General features: G+C 37.9%; 2 protein-coding genes across 4 annotated transcripts in view; one reads left to right on the top strand and one right to left on the bottom strand.

Moving 5' to 3' along the window:
- The first annotated feature begins 9,482 nt into the window (after positions 1-9,482).
- LOC496998 (uncharacterized) lies at positions 9,483-17,550 on the top strand. Of its 2 annotated transcripts, XM_012962944.2 has the most exons (7): positions 9,483-9,505; positions 9,594-9,762; positions 9,979-10,187; positions 11,512-11,638; positions 13,447-13,541; positions 15,102-15,282; positions 17,375-17,548. In XM_012962944.2, the coding sequence occupies exons 2-7, from the start codon at positions 9,606-9,608 to the stop codon at positions 17,497-17,499; spliced, it is 894 nt and encodes a 297-aa protein (XP_012818398.2). In that variant the 5' UTR covers positions 9,483-9,505; positions 9,594-9,605; the 3' UTR covers positions 17,500-17,548.
- Positions 17,551-19,646: 2,096 nt separating this feature from the next.
- ak9 (adenylate kinase 9) overlaps positions 19,647-20,129 on the bottom strand; it is a 55,278-nt gene continuing 54,795 nt past the window's right edge. For both annotated transcript variants that reach the window (XM_031901891.1, XM_031901892.1), the window contains exon 39: positions 19,647-19,947. In XM_031901891.1, the coding sequence (XP_031757751.1) occupies positions 19,745-19,947 (203 nt within the window). In that variant the 3' untranslated portion in view covers positions 19,647-19,744. The remainder of the gene's footprint in view (positions 19,948-20,129) is intronic.

Here is a 20,129-nt window from a genome sequence, read left to right as displayed (position 1 = left end):
TGCCCCCCTGGGAGTTGGTGCCCTATGCAGACTGCGTACTCTGCTTATAGGGAGCGGCAGCCCTGAACACAGGCACAGCTATGGAATGAGGGGAGAACTACACCCTTAAAGTCACACACTTTTAAGAGGCAGTACACACCCTGGTATGCAGTCGCACACGTCAAAGTATGGAATGAGGGGAGAACTACACCCTTAAAGTCACACACTTTTAAGAGGCAGTGCACACCCTGGTATGCAGTCGCACACGTCAAAGTAGATGATAGGTTATTTGTTCACACAAGAAGTAAGCTCTATCCAAATCAACCAATGAGCATTATACCCAACAAAATTACAATCAAATGCATTCCAGTATGTAAAGCAAGCACTACACATGTAGAATGAGCCTAACACAAAACATAGAGAAACTTTCTTGTGGTCTAATTTAAAGGGATTCTGTCATGATTTTTATGGTATACTTTTTTATATTTTACACTGTTTAAATAGCAAATAATTCACTCTACCATTTAAAATGTTATTCTTGGACCAGCAAATGTATTTTTTAGCTGTATTATTGATGTGTAGGCGCCATCTCAGTGCATTGTGCCTGAGTCTGAGCTTTCAGAAGGAGCCAGTGCTACACATTAGAACTGCTTACAGGTAACCTATTGTTTCTCCTACTCCCATGTAACTGGAGGAGTCCCAAGCCAGACTTGGATTTCTTACTATTGAGTGCTATTCTAATATCTACTGGGAGCTGCTAGCTTGCTACTTTCCCATTGTTCTGCTGATTGGCTGCTGGGAACTTGCAGCTCAACAGTAAAGTGTGACTGAAGTTTATCAGAGCACAGGTCACATGGCTGTGGCACCCTGGGAAATGAAGACTATGGCTAGCCCCATGTGAGATTTAAAAATTTAATTTAAAAAAAATCTGTTTTTGAAAAACAGATTTCAATGCAGGATTCTGCTGGAGAAACTCTATTAACTGAGGTTATCCCATGACAGTATTGCTTTAAAATGTAACTAAAAAAAAAAGAATCCTATTTGAGACTAATTAGTAACATTATATTTTTCTGTTAAAACACTAGAATCATACATATTGAATATGGCATATATTACTAGAACATATCTTATGTCAGAGGTCTGGCCCATGGGGATCTCCAACTTAACAATAACTACTGTTTACTGAATCCAGTTTGTCTTTGGACATTACAGATCGTTGGCCTATGTGAATGACTGACCTCCCACAAAAAAATATATCCTGACATGATCCTAGCAAGTTGCACATGATCCAGGTCATACCAAAAGAGTTCGTTGACTTTCATGTGTTGGTGTTGTGCAAAAACCTAATATTTTGTCACCCCCCAGTGATTGTACTTTTCCATCTCCTTTGAGTGAGTTATTGCTTTTTAGCAAAGCTATAAAAAGGGTTTTTTTTCTCATTGCCTAATAAATATGTTTACCAAGAAGATGTATTTTTGGGAGGAGATTTGGGATAACTGAGTCACTGGGTTTATGATATCAATTATTTTGAACAAATCCACTTTAACATTTACCCAGGAGCAATTACACATAAATTGGAAGCCTCTTGTACATATGATTCTTCAATTATACCCACTTTCTATGCATTATAAATATCCCTCTACTCCCTCTAGTACTACATTAGCCACTTATAGTTAAAGGAATATCATAGTCTAAAGCAGGCATGAGCAACATGCCTCTCAGATGTTACTGAACTATTTCCCCAGCCTGCTAATAGTGTCAGGGGGTACTGAGTGTTTAACAATATCTGGTGGGACACAGGTTGACCAACCTTTCATTTTGCATTTTGTTAAAATCATGAGCAAAGATATGCTCTAACAGCCACTTGGGGCTTTGCTGTAATTAATTTTAATGAAAAGCAAGTAATAGGTTGTTTGCCTGCCAGCTGGAGCTCACAAATGGAAAATCTAGGAAGTATTCACCATTAGTTGAAGTGACGTTACTCTTCAGGATGTCAAAGATGCGAGGTGTAGTGATATCTCTGCACACGTTGTGATTTGGTTTCTAGAAAAAAGTAAAACTATTACTTATATATATTTACATTTCAGTCATCGAGATTTTTTGAAAAATCCTCTTACAGTGCCGTTTGCATAGTTAGATGTACGTCTGGCTGCCATTAAAACATTGTGAAAGCAGAAAAAGATGTGTTAATAGCTGTTATGGCCTGCCACTCAATTTATTTCCAGTCCGTCACAGAAGAGAATCCCTGCAATAAACTCTAATTTAAAGTGGAAACTAATTACTTCCAGTCCTACTTTAATAGACAATTTTAATGCAACAATTTAAAGCACCTGCTATCTTAATTTTTTCCCTTTTATTTATGCATTTTTTTTATAGTTTGTCTATTTTCTGATTTGTAGTGCCCCTTTGTTTTAGGGAAGCAGAGAGATTTGAGGCTTTGACTCACTGGTGCAAACAGAACATGCAGGTGCCATAACATCAACCACATTGTGAACATGGACGTGGGCAAATAACTACACTGCCCATGAAGTATTATGAGGTCTTTAGTAACAAGAGGAGAAGTATGAGCCACTTAGCTCTTTTTGGATCCACAGTTTTTAAGTGTTGTGTAGTTACACAGTAGCCATGGCTAAAAAAATTTTGTCACAATATGTAAACAGAGTAGAAGAATTGGCGTAAAAAAGAATTGTCCAAACAGTTGTCCCTGCACAGATGAGCTCATAAAGACATTATGAATGACCCAAATGGGCTTTGCCTACCACAAATGTGCCTGATTTGCCAAAACTCTTTGGGGCACATTTACTAATCCACGAACGTCCGAAAAGCGTCCAAATGCGTTTTTTTCGTAATGATCGGTACTTTGCGACTTTTTCGCGAATTGTCGCAACTTTTTCGAGCTCTCAATACGAAAGTTGTGACAATTCGCGAAAGTCGTAATGGCAATGAAAAGTCGCGACAATTCACGAAAGTTATAATGGCAATGAAAAAGTCGCGACAATTCACGAAAGTTATAATGGCAATGAAAAAGTCGAGATAATTCACGAAAGTCATAATGGCAATGAAAAAGTTGCGACAATTCGCGCAAGTCGTAACGGTTTCGAAAAACTCGCGACAATTTATGGAAAAGTCATAACTGCAACGAAAAAATCGCAAAAAATACGAAAAAGTCGCAAAATGTTCGTTTTCCAATCCGAATTTTTCTCATTCGGATTCGGATTCATGGATTAGTAAATCAGCCCCATAGTGTGCTTTGTTGCAGTTTGAGCACAAAGTTTGTCTGACGTTATTTCCAGTGTTTGGCGTGTGACTGAGATATGTGATCAATTCTTGATGCAGGGCGCAAAGAGAACCTCAGAGCTACTGCCTGGTCAGGAGTTGGTGATAGTTTCAGGCTTCCCCTTCGTCTATAGGGACAGCCCTTAGCAGTGAAGATCTGTGTCTCCATCTTCTTTTCTGCTTATTCCCTGAACATGCTCTGTGCTTCCTTCAGTTACCTGAGCTTAGGGGCTGACTCACATACAGACTGTACTGTACATACAGTATATAATATAAATGTCATAATATTAGGCTGATTAGTAAATATTTCAGATTATTAGTACATGGCAGCTCTGAAACCAGTGTAATTAGCATCATAATTTAATAATCAGCCCTGTAGCACCAGCAAACCTATTTGCTGCTTGATTATTTGGGACAAACTCTAAGCTTAGCCTCTCAACAACACACCAAGCATGTGAGTTTCAGTGACACTTCTTACAAAATCCAAGATGTGGAGCTCCTGTGACAACTTGTGACAACCTGAATCATTACTACTATACTATAAGGTCAGTATAGAAAATATGGCATTTCCAGCCATAATCATTTTTTAGGGTTTAGTTCTCCTTTAAAATTTGCTTTCAGTGGAACAAAGGGCCTTAGCCTAAACTATGGAAAACAGCCCCAGACCTGTTTTTCTATTCCCCAAACTTTACTATCTGCATTATGCAGTTATGCAGGTTGTGTTCTACTGGCATCAACAAAATCCAGACTTATCCATCAGGCTGCCAGATGATATCATTACATTTATCACTCCAAAGAACTTGTGTGCACTGCTCCAGAGTGCAATGACTGTGACCTTTACATAACTCCAGCAGATATTTGGCATTGCATATAGTGATGTTAGGTTTGCCAGTGGTCACCAATCAAAACCCCAGTCTCCCTGCAAATAGTTATTGTGCTGAGATTACTTCCAGAGACAGATTGGACCTGTGATGAAGTTAATGAGTAAATGAGTGTTCCAACTGACCAGTTGTGTAACCATACAACATGGGGGCTGTATTGTAATAAACTTGGGAGATCTGACTGAATATTAGTCTGGAGCAAAAAAACTGGAGCAGAAAAAGTAGGATAAGCACTTATGTAAGGTCTATACATGTGTCTGCAGTGACAGCAATTCTTATATATGAAGACATAGGTTTGTTTGTATGTTCTTTATACCATGAACAAATACAATGAAATGTCTCAGGGTCCAAACTCTCATTCACAAGTATGTCACAGGTACCTTAGTTAAAAAAAAAATCTGTCACGCATGCAATTGCCCAGCAATTCTCAGCCCTTCATTTGAGGTGTTATTTCATGTTGCCCCATCATTAATTTCAATACAGAATGCAACAAAACTTTAAGGTTAATAGCTACTTTTGTTAACAAAACTTTAGTCCCCCTGCCTTTGATTCTATCTGACCAGTCAGATTTTAGCATTCCATGGGTATTCTGTGGGCATTATATACTGGAAAAAACATGTCCCTTACAGTTTTAAAAGCTGCTGATTTGAATTTTGACATCCATTTTCACCAACACCAAATCCTGCCCACTTAAACAATGAGATTGGCAATCCATTGTATCAGAGAACAAGTATGCAATGCATTTTGTTTAGAAAAAAATATTAGCTTAGCTGTATTTAGGTTTTGAGCTTTAGACTGTCATATGTTTACTACAAAATCACTTTATTTTATTACTAAAAACTCTTTTAGCCCATGAGATTTTGCCTTTTCATAGTTTTGAAGCACTACTCAGCAGCACTCCATTGCACATAAAAACTGCATACATGGTCCACCCACATGGCCAAAGTAGCAAAAACCTTTTTTTGCAGCTCTGAGTGCCATTTGCATTTTGTTGCACTTTGGTTTTGGGAGGGTGCTGGTCCCTCCAGCAGTGTGCACCGGGCGTTTAATTATTTTGGAGAGCCAAAGGGTGTGCGGGATAGGTCTCTGTTTTGTTTTGCCACCCACACTCACCACCGGAGGAGCATTTTTTGGCCAAAATAATTTTGTATCCCCAACCAGAGTGTGGGTTCTATTAGCCTGTACCTTTGGTGGGGGAAACAATTTTGCTGTGATAGGTGGCCCTTTAATTTCCCTGGCAATGCCAAGCTTATATATATATATATATGGGCTTTGACAAAGGCTGGGGTGCCAGCCGAAACGTTAGTCGTTTGTTCACCTTAATAAATTGATTTTCAAGTTGCATAAGACCTGAGTGAGCGGTTCCTGTATTTGGGCTACAATTTACATACTGACTTTTTGAGGTATCTGCACCCAGGCGAATTATACTTGATTTAACGTGAGTGCCGGCTTCCTATGATCAATATATATATATATATATATATATATATATATATATATATATATATATATATTTAGATACAGATGACCCGTAAATGCTACCTGTTGATTGGTTGTTATTGGTGATTAGAGCACTAGCAAACTTTGCACCTTTTATTATATAACCCCATAGTATAGTACGAAAGTGACATATTAATGTTGATAAATTGGTGGTTTTGGGGGAAAAAATTAATTAAGTAAAATAACTGGAAGAGGCAAAATGCATTGCTTACTACTACAACTAGGTATTTGCAACTATTTTCCTTTTTCGACTTTAGTCATACCAGTAGCACTTTGCCTCATATTGGTTTTGCAACAAGAGAACCTTCTAATATTTATCAAAAAACATGTTACAGCCAGTTGCATAATCACTCTGCACCAGGCCCCCCTGCATACAAACCTTTAGAAGGGCCTGGCGCAGAGTAGCAAACTCACCCAACCCCTTCAGTTACCTGCAATATTTCTCTGCTTCGAAATGCTTTTCCACCGGCAACAGCAGGAGTCGCCAGTGGAATACCCTTCCCATTGCTTTGGTGCAATGTTGCTTGCAAGAGGAAACGTTGCATGACTTCGGAATACGGAAGTGATGAAATGGCGTTTCCACTGGCACCTCCTATTGTTGCCGGACATTTTGGAGTGGTTAGTCGCCCTTTGTGGTAATCTGTGGTACTATTTGAAAATTAACGTTCCCAAGTGTCTTTTGAATAATAAATCTGCCTGAAAGTATAAGCCAAATACACTCCTGAACACTGAGCAAACCTTGTAAATACTTACCACTAACAAAACATTTTTGTCTTATGAAAGATGTAAATCTAAGCAGCATCTTTCCAATGTACACTTTTTAGAAATGCTCAGTGATTTTCAAATTACCATATACCCTCGGCTTATACTCGAGTATATGGATGTGCTGACTCTGGCTTGATGTGCAGACGTGTGTCCATGCATACCTGCACGCGTCCGTCCACACACGTCCGTGACTTTTCTTTTGCTTGCAGAGTGCTTCTGCAGATACAGAGGCCAAGAGTACAGAGCTTACAAGGGCAGTGGAGGAGCTTCACAAGCTTCTCAAAGAAGCTGGCGAATGTAAGTCAGACTATGCCATAGGTTCTAAGAATTCTGCAATATGGTATAAGTGTTGCACTAAATCTCATGGGAAGCAGATATGGCTGTTTTGACCATGAGCCTTTCTGGAGCCTGTGCATGGGTTCTGTGGTCTATAACTGGCTTTACTTCTCCTTTTAAGATACAATCTGCCCTCAGCATAATGGCAATAAACATTCATTTTTTCAATTTGAATTATCAGTCAGGCCCTTACCATGCCACAATGACAGGTAATTAGAGCATTGAAGTAAGATATTATGTGATTGACTGATATATCTTATAAAAGGTGGCTTATTACATTAACTAAAAAAATCATTATATGAACTTTATTACCTTCATTCACTTAAATGTAAAGTGGTTAATTACATCATTCATAGCACAACATCATGCAACAGAATCTAGATTTTTTTTTTTGTACATGTACATGTAGATTTTTTTTTGTACATGCCCTTAAAGAGAAAGGCAACCTTTTAAGTTAACTTTTAGTTAAGCATGCCCCACATTGGAAAGCACTGTTACTCACTGCAGACCAGCAATGTAACTCTTCTTTACACAGTGGCCCAGAAACACGTCACATTGACCCCAACATTATGTGATATAATGGCACCAGCAAACTATGACACAATTGCCCCAGCATTTCATGATAGTGACCCAAAAAAGGTATCAAACTGTGCCCCATGCAATGTATAACACAGATACTGAAGTATTTACTTATACAGTGGCCCTCAGTGACATATGACATGGTATATGGCAATATATGATCCAGTAGCCCAGCAATATATGACACAGTAACAGTGACACTGATGTGGCTGATATCTCCTTCCATGTATGACATTTAATATATAGGTTTAATGATTTATTTAATTACAAAAAAACAGTACTAATGATAGGGTGTGTTAAATGCCTACAGTGTATCTGCACAACGAGCTAGTAAGTGGTCAAATAACTTGTTATTTAAAAAAATTAAATTTGTACTAAGTCCAGCATCAAGAATTATTTTGCTCTAGTAACTACTATTGTAGTACTGTGGTGGGACTTGTACACTGGGGTCCACTGAGGACACCCCCTCACGTGAACTGATACTGGTACTTGATAATTAGTATGGCAGCTTTCTTAGCCTTCCCAAACTTGTTTTTGTCTGCTGTTTTTTTCTTTCCCTAAAGTTATCTATTATTTATTTATCTGTTATTTATTTGATTATTGAAACTTAGCAGTAGCGGCTGCATTTCCCACCCTAGGCTTATACTCGAGTCAATAAGTTTTTCCAGTTTTCTTAGGTAAAATTAGGTACCTTGGCTTATATTCGGATCGGCTTATACTTGAGTATATACGGTACTTGTAATTGCAACTGTAAACAGTATACATCTGTCCCTTTCTACTTTGTTGCTTCTGCCAATTAAAATAATGTAGAAGAAGGCAACCTTGCTTTTTTCTCGAGTCTGTTAATCCACTGGCTTTTGCTACATTTTATTAAAAGTCAGAACCACCAGTGCAGAGAATAGAAAGGGGTAGTTAGATACTGCTTTGAATGGTAGTAATATTTACAAATAACTTTTAAAAACATTGACAGTTTTTAATTAATTTACATTGTAAAAAGTAGTAATTTATCTTGGGGTTTACATGGGGGGGGATTAAAAAAGAGAAGGGGAAGAAACATGTATTGCACACATACAGGCAGGCAAAGTAATTCACTGTGCATTTCCCAACAGACGGATCTGCAGGAAAGGTAATTAAGTTATATAGAAAATAGAAGCAGACAGTGATTCTGGAGGTGATTCTGGGTCAGTGCCACAGCTAATAAAGACATCTCTGTCATGGCAGGGTGTTACTTTTCAAAGGTCATTCTTTTGGTTGTTTGTTTTTCCCTAACTATGCAATGTATCTGTATATTGCAGTCAAGAATTTAAATATAAATGATTAAATATAATAATAATACTTGTATATTATACATGGTATGTGGTTATATACATATAAAAAAACTATTTGCAAAACAAATGTATTAAATTACCATTATAGGTTAAGTTTTTTTTATAACAGTGCTTGCTGTTTACAAGTGATTTCTCTTGTTTTGCTCTTCATCTTGGTTGTTTCTGCCCAGACTTGTTGCCTCAACAGACTACAGCTGCACTAAAGGTGGCTGTACATGTATCACCAGTTATGTGAACTGGGTTTGTAAACAGGGGCATAGCTTGCTTTATCAATTTTAGCTATGTGTGTAGAAATGATGCTAGCCAACCAATAGTGCCCACACTCCCAAATGACAATAGATGTGCTTCTGAGTTGAAGGCTACATCCATCCCATAGACCAGTGATCCCCAACCAGCGGGGATGTTTACTTACTGTGATAAATGTGCTATTTAAAGATGAGGAATCAGGTGCTTAATGTTGGCTTCAAGAAGGTGGTGGCCAAGTACAGGCCTGTGGGTTTTTTTGCTGGAATCTGGAGTGAGCCAGCAACTCTATCCTATATGTATCTAAGCTTTCATACCCTTACAGAGAAATATGAGGGCAAGGGTCCAAAATTAAAAGCCAGAGACAGAAAAAAAGGCAAATAAATAAAAAAATAAAAAGCTAATATTACTGAAAAGAACAGGTCATTGTATGACATACTGAAATTTAACCTGAAGGTGAAGAACCCGTTTAAACGATGCCAAAGTCTACATGAAAGGCCAAATTACAAAAACAGGAAATGTACAATGACATTAGGAAAGCTTTTGGATTTGTATTCTATAAAAGCCCTTTTACACAAACTGATAACACTATTTCTAGTGCAGACAGGAAAGAAACAGGTACAGTTACTCTTTGTTACTAATAAGCTACTAGTAAACTCGTTTATTAATGGTACATTTTAATCATTGTTTTTTTTTTACAATCTAGGTGTGGCAGAAAATGTCTGACGTCGATGTCGATGCAAATGATCCATTTGTGTTCAAATATCGAGGAGTATATTTTCAGACTGAGTATACTACTCCCCAAAAAATAGATTCTATCCAGGACTTTAAAGTAAAAGACACTGATGTTTTTCTGGTTACATATCCAAAGACTGGTAAGTTATTTTACAGTACATATTTTACATACAGATTATCCCCCTTCGGCTATATGGGTATACAAACCTTACTGGGTGATTTCGGTCAATGGACAGTACCCCATTCTATTATTACAACCTACAATACCCATATAATATATTTAGATGTATTTCTTTTCAGTTAGTTGAGTCATTCTGTTAAAGTTATTGTATTTGCATATAATTTATCTTGTGCAGGGACAATCTGGACACAGCAGATTCTCAGTCTAATTTTCAACGAAGGTCATCGAAATGGAACAGAAGCCATTGCTAATGTCTTCAGAGTCCCATGGATTGAATATACCCATAGCAAAGTAGACTATGACAGTCGCCCATCTCCTCGTCTTTTTTCATCGCACTTGCCTCATTATTTAGTTCCAAAGGATCTGAGGAACAAGAAAGGCAAAGTAAGTATCCTTGAATACAAATACTTATTTTTCAGTCAGCATTCAGAAGAAATTACTGCTAACAGCTCACCTCCATGTTAACATCTTGGATGCATGTAAATCACATTCCTTGACATGCCAAAGTAGATACAAAAGTGCCATGTGTGCAAGTATATTTTATTTTAATAGATTTATTTGTTTTAATTTGACGTACCCACCCTACACACTAATATATTTAACAGTGGCAGCAGCTTATTGGTATTGTACAGATGGAGCATTTGGTTGGCACAAAATGTGTGAGATACAGTCATGTAATCAAAATGCGTGAGATACAGTCATGTAATCAAAATGCATGTAATCAAAATGCCATTTATATGGCACTTTTCTCCCATGAAGGCACTTTACGGCAACCAGGGCATCCATTATTGGTGCACTAAGTATGCTGGAGTCAAACCAGAGTCTCTAGAACCACAAGGAATCAAAGCAGAGTCTCTAGAATGAGATTTCTTGGTAGCTTAATTCTCAGAATGTCTTAATGTCCTCTATATATATATATATATATATATATATATATATATATATATATATATTGGTAATGGGTGAGTGCAGAGGACCTCTTGTTCTCTCTCTAGAATGAGATCCCTCTAGGCCAACTCCTTCTCAAAAGAGAAAATTGTGTGTACAACTTAAGAACAGCTTGTTAAAATCCAGATATAATGTCATACAACAAGGTACATCCTCAATGTATTATTGTTAATAAATGCCTGTTGTATTCAAGTAATAATGTTTTAGGATTTATATTTTTTTTACCATCAGTCCATGCAATGTTTCCCATACTCTTCTGAAAATACCGTCTACACATCTGTACCGCCATTTAAATGTGTGCTTAATGCTACATTATATATTTTTTACAGGGATTTAGTTTTACCTACAACTTGGTTTAAAAGGATAAAACTTTCAAATGGGTGCCCTTTTTATTGACCACCACTGGGATCACCTGACTGTAGTTAGGGATGATGAGTGCTACAACAGGGAGTAGTAGAATCCTTATTGGAGGACCAAACAGACCAGGAATGACTTGATGGAGTTGACCAGTTATATTATATATTGCAATATATGAACAAACAATCCCTGTTTTGTTTGGGCATTTTTTGGTAATGCACAAATGTCTTAATGTCCTTCATATATTGATAATGGCTAAGTGCAGGTGATATTTTGTCTTTGCATGAATTATTCTGGTCACGGCCTTATTGCACCACCGCCTAATGGTTTGAAATTGTTTAATGGTGAGCACAACTGTTTTGTTATAATGCTATAACAATTATTTTGCTCTTTGCATCCATAGATCATTTACGTTGGCAGAAACCCAAAGGATGCAGCTGTATCATATTATCACTTTTATAATGTAATTGTGAGACTTAAACAAGTAAATGACTGGGAATCATTCTTGGATCGTTATCTAACAGGGGAAGGTAATGTATCTTTGTTAAGTAAGCAAGAAAAGACAGACATAAATACAGTGCTTTGCAAAAATATGTAGACCTGTGACCAATTATTTCCTGTTACTGGACATTTGCTACACTGAAATTTGGTTCTCTGAAATATATTTAAAGCACTAAAACTCAAATTAGGTGCAGATTCACTTAGCATTAAACTGGAGATTTCAGATTTTCAACTAATTAGATTTTAACAAGACTTTTTTTTATACTGTCTGGGAAGTGTTTTATTGACAAGTTTATCAAAGCAGATAGATGTGTCCATTCAACAGAATGTGTTTTATTACAAGTCACAGTCAATCACATTTATCATCAGTGGGTGTTAGTTTGCACAAATCAGCAGCAACACTGAGGAATAACATACATTTGAGAAAAATCTCAAGATATATTAAAAAAAACTCAAATATTTAAAGGAACAGTAACACTAAAAAATGAAAGAGCTTTAAAGTAATAAAAATATAATGCACTGTTGCCCTGCCCTGGTAAAACTGGTGTGTTTGCTACAGTAACACTACTATAATTTATATAATAAGCTGCTGTGTAGCCACAGGGGCAGCCATTCAAGCTGGAAAAAAGGAGAAAAGGCACAGGTTACATAGCAGATAACAGATAAGTTCTGTAGAATACAATAGTGTTTTATCTGTTATCTGCTATGTGCCTGTGCCTTTTCTCCTTTGAATGGCTGCCTCCATGGCTACATAGCAGCTTATTTATACAAATTATAGTAGACTTTCTGAAGTAAACACACAACTTTTACCAGTGCAGGGCAGCAGCACATTATGTTTTAGTTACTTTTATACACTTTCATTTTTTGGTGTTACTGTTCCTTTAATATTTAAATGCTCTCATGAGTATTCAATGTAATATTTTGTAGAACCTCATTTTGCAGCAATAACAACTATAAGTATTTTAGATTAAATATTCACCAAGTTTGCACACTAGGGGACACATTTACTAATCCACGAACGTCCGAAAAGCGCCCAAATGCGTTTTTTTCATAATGATCGGTATTTTGTGACTTTTTCGCGAATTGTCCTGAATTTTTTGAGCGCTCAATACGAAAAATTCGCGACAATTCGCGAAAGTCGTAATGGCTATGCAAAAGTCGCGACAATTCACGAAAGTCATAATGGCTATGCAAAAGTCGCGACAATTCACGAAAGTCATAATGGCTATGAAAAAGTTGCGACAATTCAAGAAATTTGTAATGGCTATGAAAAAGTCACGACAATTCGCGCAAGTCGTAACGGTTACGAAAAAGTCGCAACAATTTACGAAAAAGTCGTAATGGCGACGAAAAAATCGCAAAAAATATGAAAAATTCGCAAAATGTTCATTTTCCAATCCAAATTTTTCTCATTCGGATTCGTGGATTAGTAAATCAGCCCCTAGGAGTAAATTTGGCTCAGCAGATTTACTCAGGTTTACTCCACTGTTTAATACTGCAGTAACTCATTACAAAGGCTCAACATCAAGAAATGAGTTAAAAATATTCCTAAAGAGAAACAAATGCATTTGTTCTATACACGGGCTGCAGGAAATCATTGAGCTGAGGGAGGCCTGGGGGCCACAGTTCCACTGGTGTCCCTAACACCTATGGTTCAATAACAGTTGTCAAGCTCCATTCTGCAGGTCATTTTTAGACTCATTTATAAACCCCAACTTAAAAATAACCTGTAAAATGTTGTATAGCATACGAAACAATGGCAATGCAAATGTTTTATGTCGTTTATTAAAAATTGAAAAAAATGTCTTTTGCAACATTTTTTTTTTATCCCTTACAGTGCTAGGGGGTTCTTGGTTTGATCATGTTAAAGGATGGTACACACACCAGGAAGATTTTAATATTTTATTTGTGACATATGAGGAAATGAAAAAGGTAAGACCTGTTATTCTACCTAAACAGGCATTTAATAGAAATCATAATGGTGTAAAATTGACCAATAAGGTCAACTGAATATTTTTTAAGTCTACACAAGATATTTATGTAGAAAGAAGTTAAAGAAATAGTTCACCCAAAAAAATGACTTTTAGGAATCTATATATCGGTATTTCCTTTTCACTTTGCTTTTATTTTTTGGTGGGGTGAGGGGGGGGGGTGCAAATGAAATTAGTGAATCAGCTTTACAACATTATTACTTTTTTTTACTGTAGAAAACTCATATTATTAAAGGGGATCATGGGGACCTGCTCTGAGGTCACTAGGAACCATTTTAACAAAGTTGGAACCCACTTTGGGTTCTGAGTTTTGGGTTAAGAGTCCCTATACTATTTAAAACATAGCAAGTTGCAGGAAACCAAGAAAAACAAAAACAGAGGTAGAAAAAAACCTATATATAAAAAATATAGTGCAGTAGCTTAATATTATCCAAAGACACAGTGCAATACTCTTCTGACATTTTAAGATAGTATTTATTAACACTGGAGACGAACATAACAGGTAATGTTGCCCATAGCAACCAATCAGCAATTAGATTTGAACCGGATTGGTTTCTAAGGGGAACATCACCAGTGCTAATAGATACTCCCCTTAGTAGAAAAGAAAATGTTAGACAAATAATGGCACTGCCCTACTGAGGGAGTTCAGTTAAAAAAATACATGAAAACCAATAGATATATACATAAGCACCTACATAAGTGATCTGGATCTCAATGATTGTGCTGATTAGGAAAAATCTGGCTACGTTGCAAGAGAGTTTTACTAGTGTGGTATTGCCAACATTCTCTACAGGACCTCAAAACTGATGATACTACTGTATGATACCACTGATGATACACTGTCTGATGCAGAAGCTTATGGACATATTAAGACATACTGAGACCCACCCCAGATCTAAGAATGCAAAGGAATTTTAAAAGACGACACTGCTGAAACATGGGAAAAGTCTAACAAAATGTTGGCAACTTTCATGGTGTAGTCCAACTGGCTTTTCTAAGATCAGTGAATATTCAGTCATATAACTCAAAGATATTAAATGGAAGGATAGACAGTACTTTAATAATGACACAAGGAAGCTCAATTGTATTACACTTTCACCTTGAAAATTCACGGACGCGTCTAAAAAATCCAGCCCTGCTAGTTGAACTAATTCTGCTGCCATTATAGTTATAAAACCAAAGCAGAAACTGCCAATGCCTGGTTGTTTATAGAAAACAGCATTTGAAGCTTTCCCTTGCATTTGCACTTTATTTCTAAATAAATATTTACATAAGGCTCATTTATTTAATGGGCCAAACTGCAAAGAACTGGCATAATCGCCATGTTTTTAGGTCAGAGGAAACCTTGCCCCCTTCCTTAAGTGTGTCTAGTGCTGTCAGGCCCAACTCTGTCGTCTCTAAATGGCCCATTCAAAAACAAGTCTTATACTAGCTGCCAGAATTTGGAAAATGTAGTCTTGACAATGTGCAGCTAAATGATGTGTATTTGCCACTGTTGTAGGACCTACGATCCGCTGTTCTAAAAATTTGCAAATTTGTGGAGAAAGAACTTAATGAGCAAGAAGTGGACACTATTGTAGAAAAAGCAACCTTCAAAAACATGAAACATGACCCTCTCGCTAATTATACTAATGTGTCAACAGACCATTTAGACATGAAGAATGGAACTTTTCTTCGGAGAGGTATCTATCTATCTATCTATATATATCTACTTCTACAAATCATTTTTTTTTGCTGCCTGTATTTAATCAATGAGATATTAAGGGCATCAGAAGTGAGTTCTACAGCACATAGCAAGTCCCATTGACCGTGAGAGCAGATCTTGGTGTATTATTGTTACTGGCACTAGCATGCCCACTGATGAGGTAGACGTACCGAAATCTAGAAACATTTTGAATTCAGTTTTTTCTTTTTGTTAGGCTAGCCATTCATCTGGCTTTTTGGGTTTCTTACTATAAAAATATGTTTAAGGCTAATTTACCCATTAAGGCTGATTTTTCAATTTACAATTTCCATTTTTTTTCTAATTTAAAGTGATACTGACACCAAAATTTTTTTTATAAAAATATGAACCTACTTCCAAACCTACCTATAGGTCATGTTGACTGTTTTTTCTTAATAGTCCTATTCCTCTACATAAATCCTACTGAAGATCCTGAACCCGACAGTCTGGCATCCCGACTGTAGCTTCTCAATCTGTCAAAAGGACTACGTCATAAACTGGGAGGATTCAGCAAAGAGTTCCCCCTCCCTCCCTTGCATCGCATTGTAAACTAGATAGCAGGCAGGCTTGACCTTTCCATTGCCTGCCTACTTCAAAGGGCTGACCCCCCTCTCTGCTCTTCGCTCGAAGAATTAAATAGCAGGCCACCTTAAAGGACAAGGAAAGGCTAAGTCACTTGGGGGTGCCAAAATGTTAGGAGTGACTTTAATCGCTTACCTTACCCCGGGCTGGTGCCCCTGTTAGGAGAAAACAGCACCAGCCCGGGGTACCTGCGAGCGAGTGCTTCCTCCTTCCGCCTTCGTTTTGCCGGGACCCCAGGACCGGCGCATGCGCAGTAGAGTGAAAAGCCGACTTCTCTCTTAAAGTTTGGCTTTTTCATTCTACTGCGCATGCGTGCGCGCGCATGCGAAGCAGGAAGGAGGAAGCGCTGCAGCTACCCAGGGTTGGTGCTGTTCTCTCCTCGAACAGGGGCACCAGTCTGGGGTAAAAGGTAGGCGATTTAAGTCACTTGGGGGTGCCTAACATTTTGGCACCCCCAAGTGACTTTGCCTTTCCTTGTCCTTTAAGCTTTCCCGTGCCTGCCTGCTTCTAAGGGCTCTCCCTCCCCCCTCCCCATTACACATAGACAACGTAGCTGAGCTTATGTCACAAAGCAGCTGAAAGCAGAAGGGGTGTTGCAGGTTTGGGATTGGGCATATTTATTCACTTGGGAGGCATTTAAATTAAAACCAGGAAGAGGGGAACAAACATGGCTGCTCTGTGGGTCTGTAATTCGTGCTACCATAATTATGAAGTGAAAAAACTTTGCAGATTTAGTTTATAAGGAATTTAAAGCTGATACAAATTAAAACACAACAGCAGGTGTAAAAACATTTTTTAAGTGGCTGTCAGTATCACTTTAAGAACTCTAAAATATTGAATGTGTGCTTATTTAATAACAAACTAGAATTTTAAAAAACGTGGAAAAACATTAAACGCAGTGAAATCACATTCGACTCAGATTTCAAATTTGTATCTCAGTAACTCAAACTGAAAAATAGCTTGAATTGTGCTAATACGACTCCCATTGAGCTTTTAGATTTATAGATGACTTTTCAAGTTTTTTGCAGAAGTTTTACTCTAGGTTACCCTTAGAGTTGCACCTACCTTTAGTCATTCATGCGACAATGCCATTATAAATGCAGCATACAGGAAGTGATGGCATTTACCCACGAATGCTGTAGGAAAAGCTTGCCTTGCAACTTGTGTGTGAGTTACCAAAGCAGACGCTAATTTGTGTCCACAAAAGTTGCTGCGCACACTATTTAATAAGCATCTGCAATGATGCTGGAATTCTGAGGAAAATGCTGCATTGTGGGTGCAAATATGGCGATTGACTTCAGATTTTGCAGTTACATTTGTAAAATTAACCCTGTGGTATGATTACACTACCAGCTCCTATTGACTATTGGAAATAACCATAATACTGCGTAAAATATCTGGCTAATTTTTACTTACTTGTGCAGATTATGATGTACAATCTTTCTTTGTTTCTTTCCATTAATAACCAGGTACTGTTGGAGACTGGAAAAAGCTTATGACTGTAGCACAAAATGAGAAATTTGATAAGATTTATAGTGAAAAAATGAAAGGCGTACCTATCAACTTTACTTGGGATATCAATGATGGAAACTGAAGTGTTTATCACCCTCTCAAGCAAACAAATAAAATGAATTTTGAGACTTTACTTTACTTTATTTTTTATTCACAATTTAAACAGAGGAAATCACGGTTAGGTGTATCATATGGTTCATCGGTGTTCATCTCTGGGTAAGGGTGAGGGGGGAAAACGGGGGAGGGTTGGGGGTGAGTATAGATTAGTATGGGGTTGAGGGGGCAACACTTGTTGCAATTGGCAGTTGAGATTGTTTCTTTTGGCGAACGTAATAACAATCCCTATTTCTAGTGACTTCAGTTGGAAATTAGTAGACGTTGTTCTGCCTACACATTCACTAAAGCGTGAACATTTTTAGGGATATTTTCAGGTGCATTAAAGTCCAACCCAAGGAGTATTCCCTCTCTGTAACCAACAACTGAACCAGTTACTTTGCTGAATGATCTATTAAGTCCTACATAACTAGCAATGCGTTGCCTGTTTTTTCTATGGGAGGTGGTGGCTTTTTTTTAAAGCAGGGCAGTCTAGCTGGGGCCCTGTCAGCCAGATCTGGGTCTACACAAGTTTTATTATTGCCCCAGCATACCCAAGAGTTCTATAGCCCTCTTTATATGACATCTATATAAAATATTCCAGCCCCCATCCCAAACATGTGTGAAAGAGAAGAACTTTTTTCCACAACAGAGAAAATACCCAATTGCACTAATAGGGATATAATATGCATGGAATTTTGGTAGGTGGTAGTGTCTAGCAAAGTACTGTAGATAACATCGTGACTTGATACTGACTGCAAACTTAAATTAAGCAAATTAAATGGGCTGGCAAGCAGTGTTTTAGGGGATCCCTGCCCTGGCACCAATGCAAAACGTAACACCTGGCTACCAATGTTTTAGGGGGGCCCTGGCTACCAATGTCCGTGTGTCCTTTCTACTGATGGGACTTCATTTGTTTAGAAATGGGTATTAGAGGTGCTGAGGGTCAATATGTAGCATGGATGCTTGTGCTACACTGAGTCTGTCATGATATACAAGTGCCACAGTGCATAATGAAATCCTTAGGGACACAATGTCATAAAATGATTGGGGTCACCATGTCTGTCTTCTGGTGCACTTTGTGCTTTTCAGGTGTGGTTTTGTAAAATGGGCCTGTTTTTGGGGCGTGACCATAAAGTGGGCGTGACCTGAACATTTTTTTGCCCTGATTCGCGCGGCAGATATTCTTATTCTACTCTATTCTACTTTTCAAATGTTGGGAGGTATGGAACAGAGTAGATGCAGATCTTAGAGTTTAGTGTTTTAACAGCCAATTTAGTTGTCTTCTCTGACAATGTGGACCATCAGCCACAACATATTATTGAATACCCACACTGAGCAGCCTCTCCCGCTTTGCATCCTCTGGCAAATTCAACTATAGTCTGGAATCGTTGGTAGGCGGACCTGCAGCCCTACACGTGCTTGAGGCATTGGACCTCATGGAGTACATAGGCTTTTTTTTACACTTGGACCCATAAAGTGACCCGCTATCTAGGTGTGTGGGTTTCCACAGCAAATTGCATCAATAAACACAGCAGCAGCTTGCACCAAGAATCAGACACAGTGGCATAACTATAGGGGCCCAAAGCCCCCCACCCCACATCTATATTTGCAGGTGACCCACTGCATGAGTAAAATCATGCTGCATGCTGGAAGAGTTAGTGACAACGCTGGGGCCTGCTTCCTCTGGATTTATGCCACTGATCACACACTAATGCCATTTTAATGCAGCTTGCTGGAAGCGACTCATGTTAGTGCAGCTTGCACCCAGTTTGCGAACATGCATAACTAAATTTGTTTTAAAGCACTGAGTGCAACTGCAACAGGCACAACTTCTCACATGGCTGCACTTATGCTGGAGAAACATTTTAGTGCAGAATTTGTTATTCAGTGTAGTGAGAACATTGGAAAAGGTGTTTTGCAAGGCACTGCCCAAAGGCTGATGAACAGTGTCTTCCCAGCCCAGATATTAATTGGGAAAAACATTCTGGTTTCATTTGGAAGCTTCAGGGTTGCCTGTGTAGTCCAGAAAGGAAAAACTGCCAACAGATATCTGCATTAAGGAAGATATCCCTCTGAGTTTTCTGGTTGTTCCTCAAAGAAGAGAACTACTTAGGAAAACACATCACACTTTTCTGTAGTCTTAAATTCTTTAACGCAAAGACTTAATACAGATGTCTTACAACAATTTACAATAAATGAGAACTATTGTACAGTATACATTAAAAAAAAAATTAAATGCAGGTTGGGTCCATGCCTTTCAATGACAAGAAAGACTGCATCTTAAAGTCAAAATCAATGGGCCTTCTTTGGGGTTCTTTGTACTTGCGAGTCATTGTGTCTCCAAGGTATGTTATAAGTTCACATCGCTCCACAAATTGTTCCAGCTTTTTCTTGTATTTATTTCGTATGTAATCAGAATTCCGAGGATTAAAAGCTAGAATAAATAAAGTACCTTTAGTATGCACAAAGTGCAAAGTTTCATTCCTACGATTACATCTCTATGTATACAATCCAGTCATTTGATCCTAGAAACCAAATCTGTGGTTATCCATACATGAAGGCTTCAATGTTGTTAATTGGGTGGTTGAATGATCAGATCAATGGAGAGAAAAAGCA

The sequence above is a fragment of the Xenopus tropicalis genome, chromosome 5 (assembly GCF_000004195.4).
Source record: "Xenopus tropicalis strain Nigerian chromosome 5, UCB_Xtro_10.0, whole genome shotgun sequence".
Taxonomy (NCBI): Eukaryota; Metazoa; Chordata; class Amphibia; order Anura; family Pipidae; genus Xenopus; species Xenopus tropicalis.
The sequence above is the reverse complement of the archived record's forward strand: the minus strand, read 5'-3'. Positions and strand labels throughout refer to the sequence as shown.

What these genes read in the sequence shown, in the direction of transcription:
- LOC496998 (XM_012962944.2), top strand. Translation starts at nt 9,606, where the DNA reads ATGTCTGACGTCGATGTCGATGCAAATGATCCATTTGTGTTCAAATAT. An exon ending in GGTTACATATCCAAAGACTG is followed by an intron (nt 9,763 to 9,978) that starts GTAAGTTATTTT and finishes TATCTTGTGCAG; the next exon opens with GGACAATCTGGACACAGCAG. An exon ending in TCGTTATCTAACAGGGGAAG is followed by an intron (nt 11,639 to 13,446) that starts GTAATGTATCTT and finishes TATCCCTTACAG; the next exon opens with TGCTAGGGGGTTCTTGGTTT.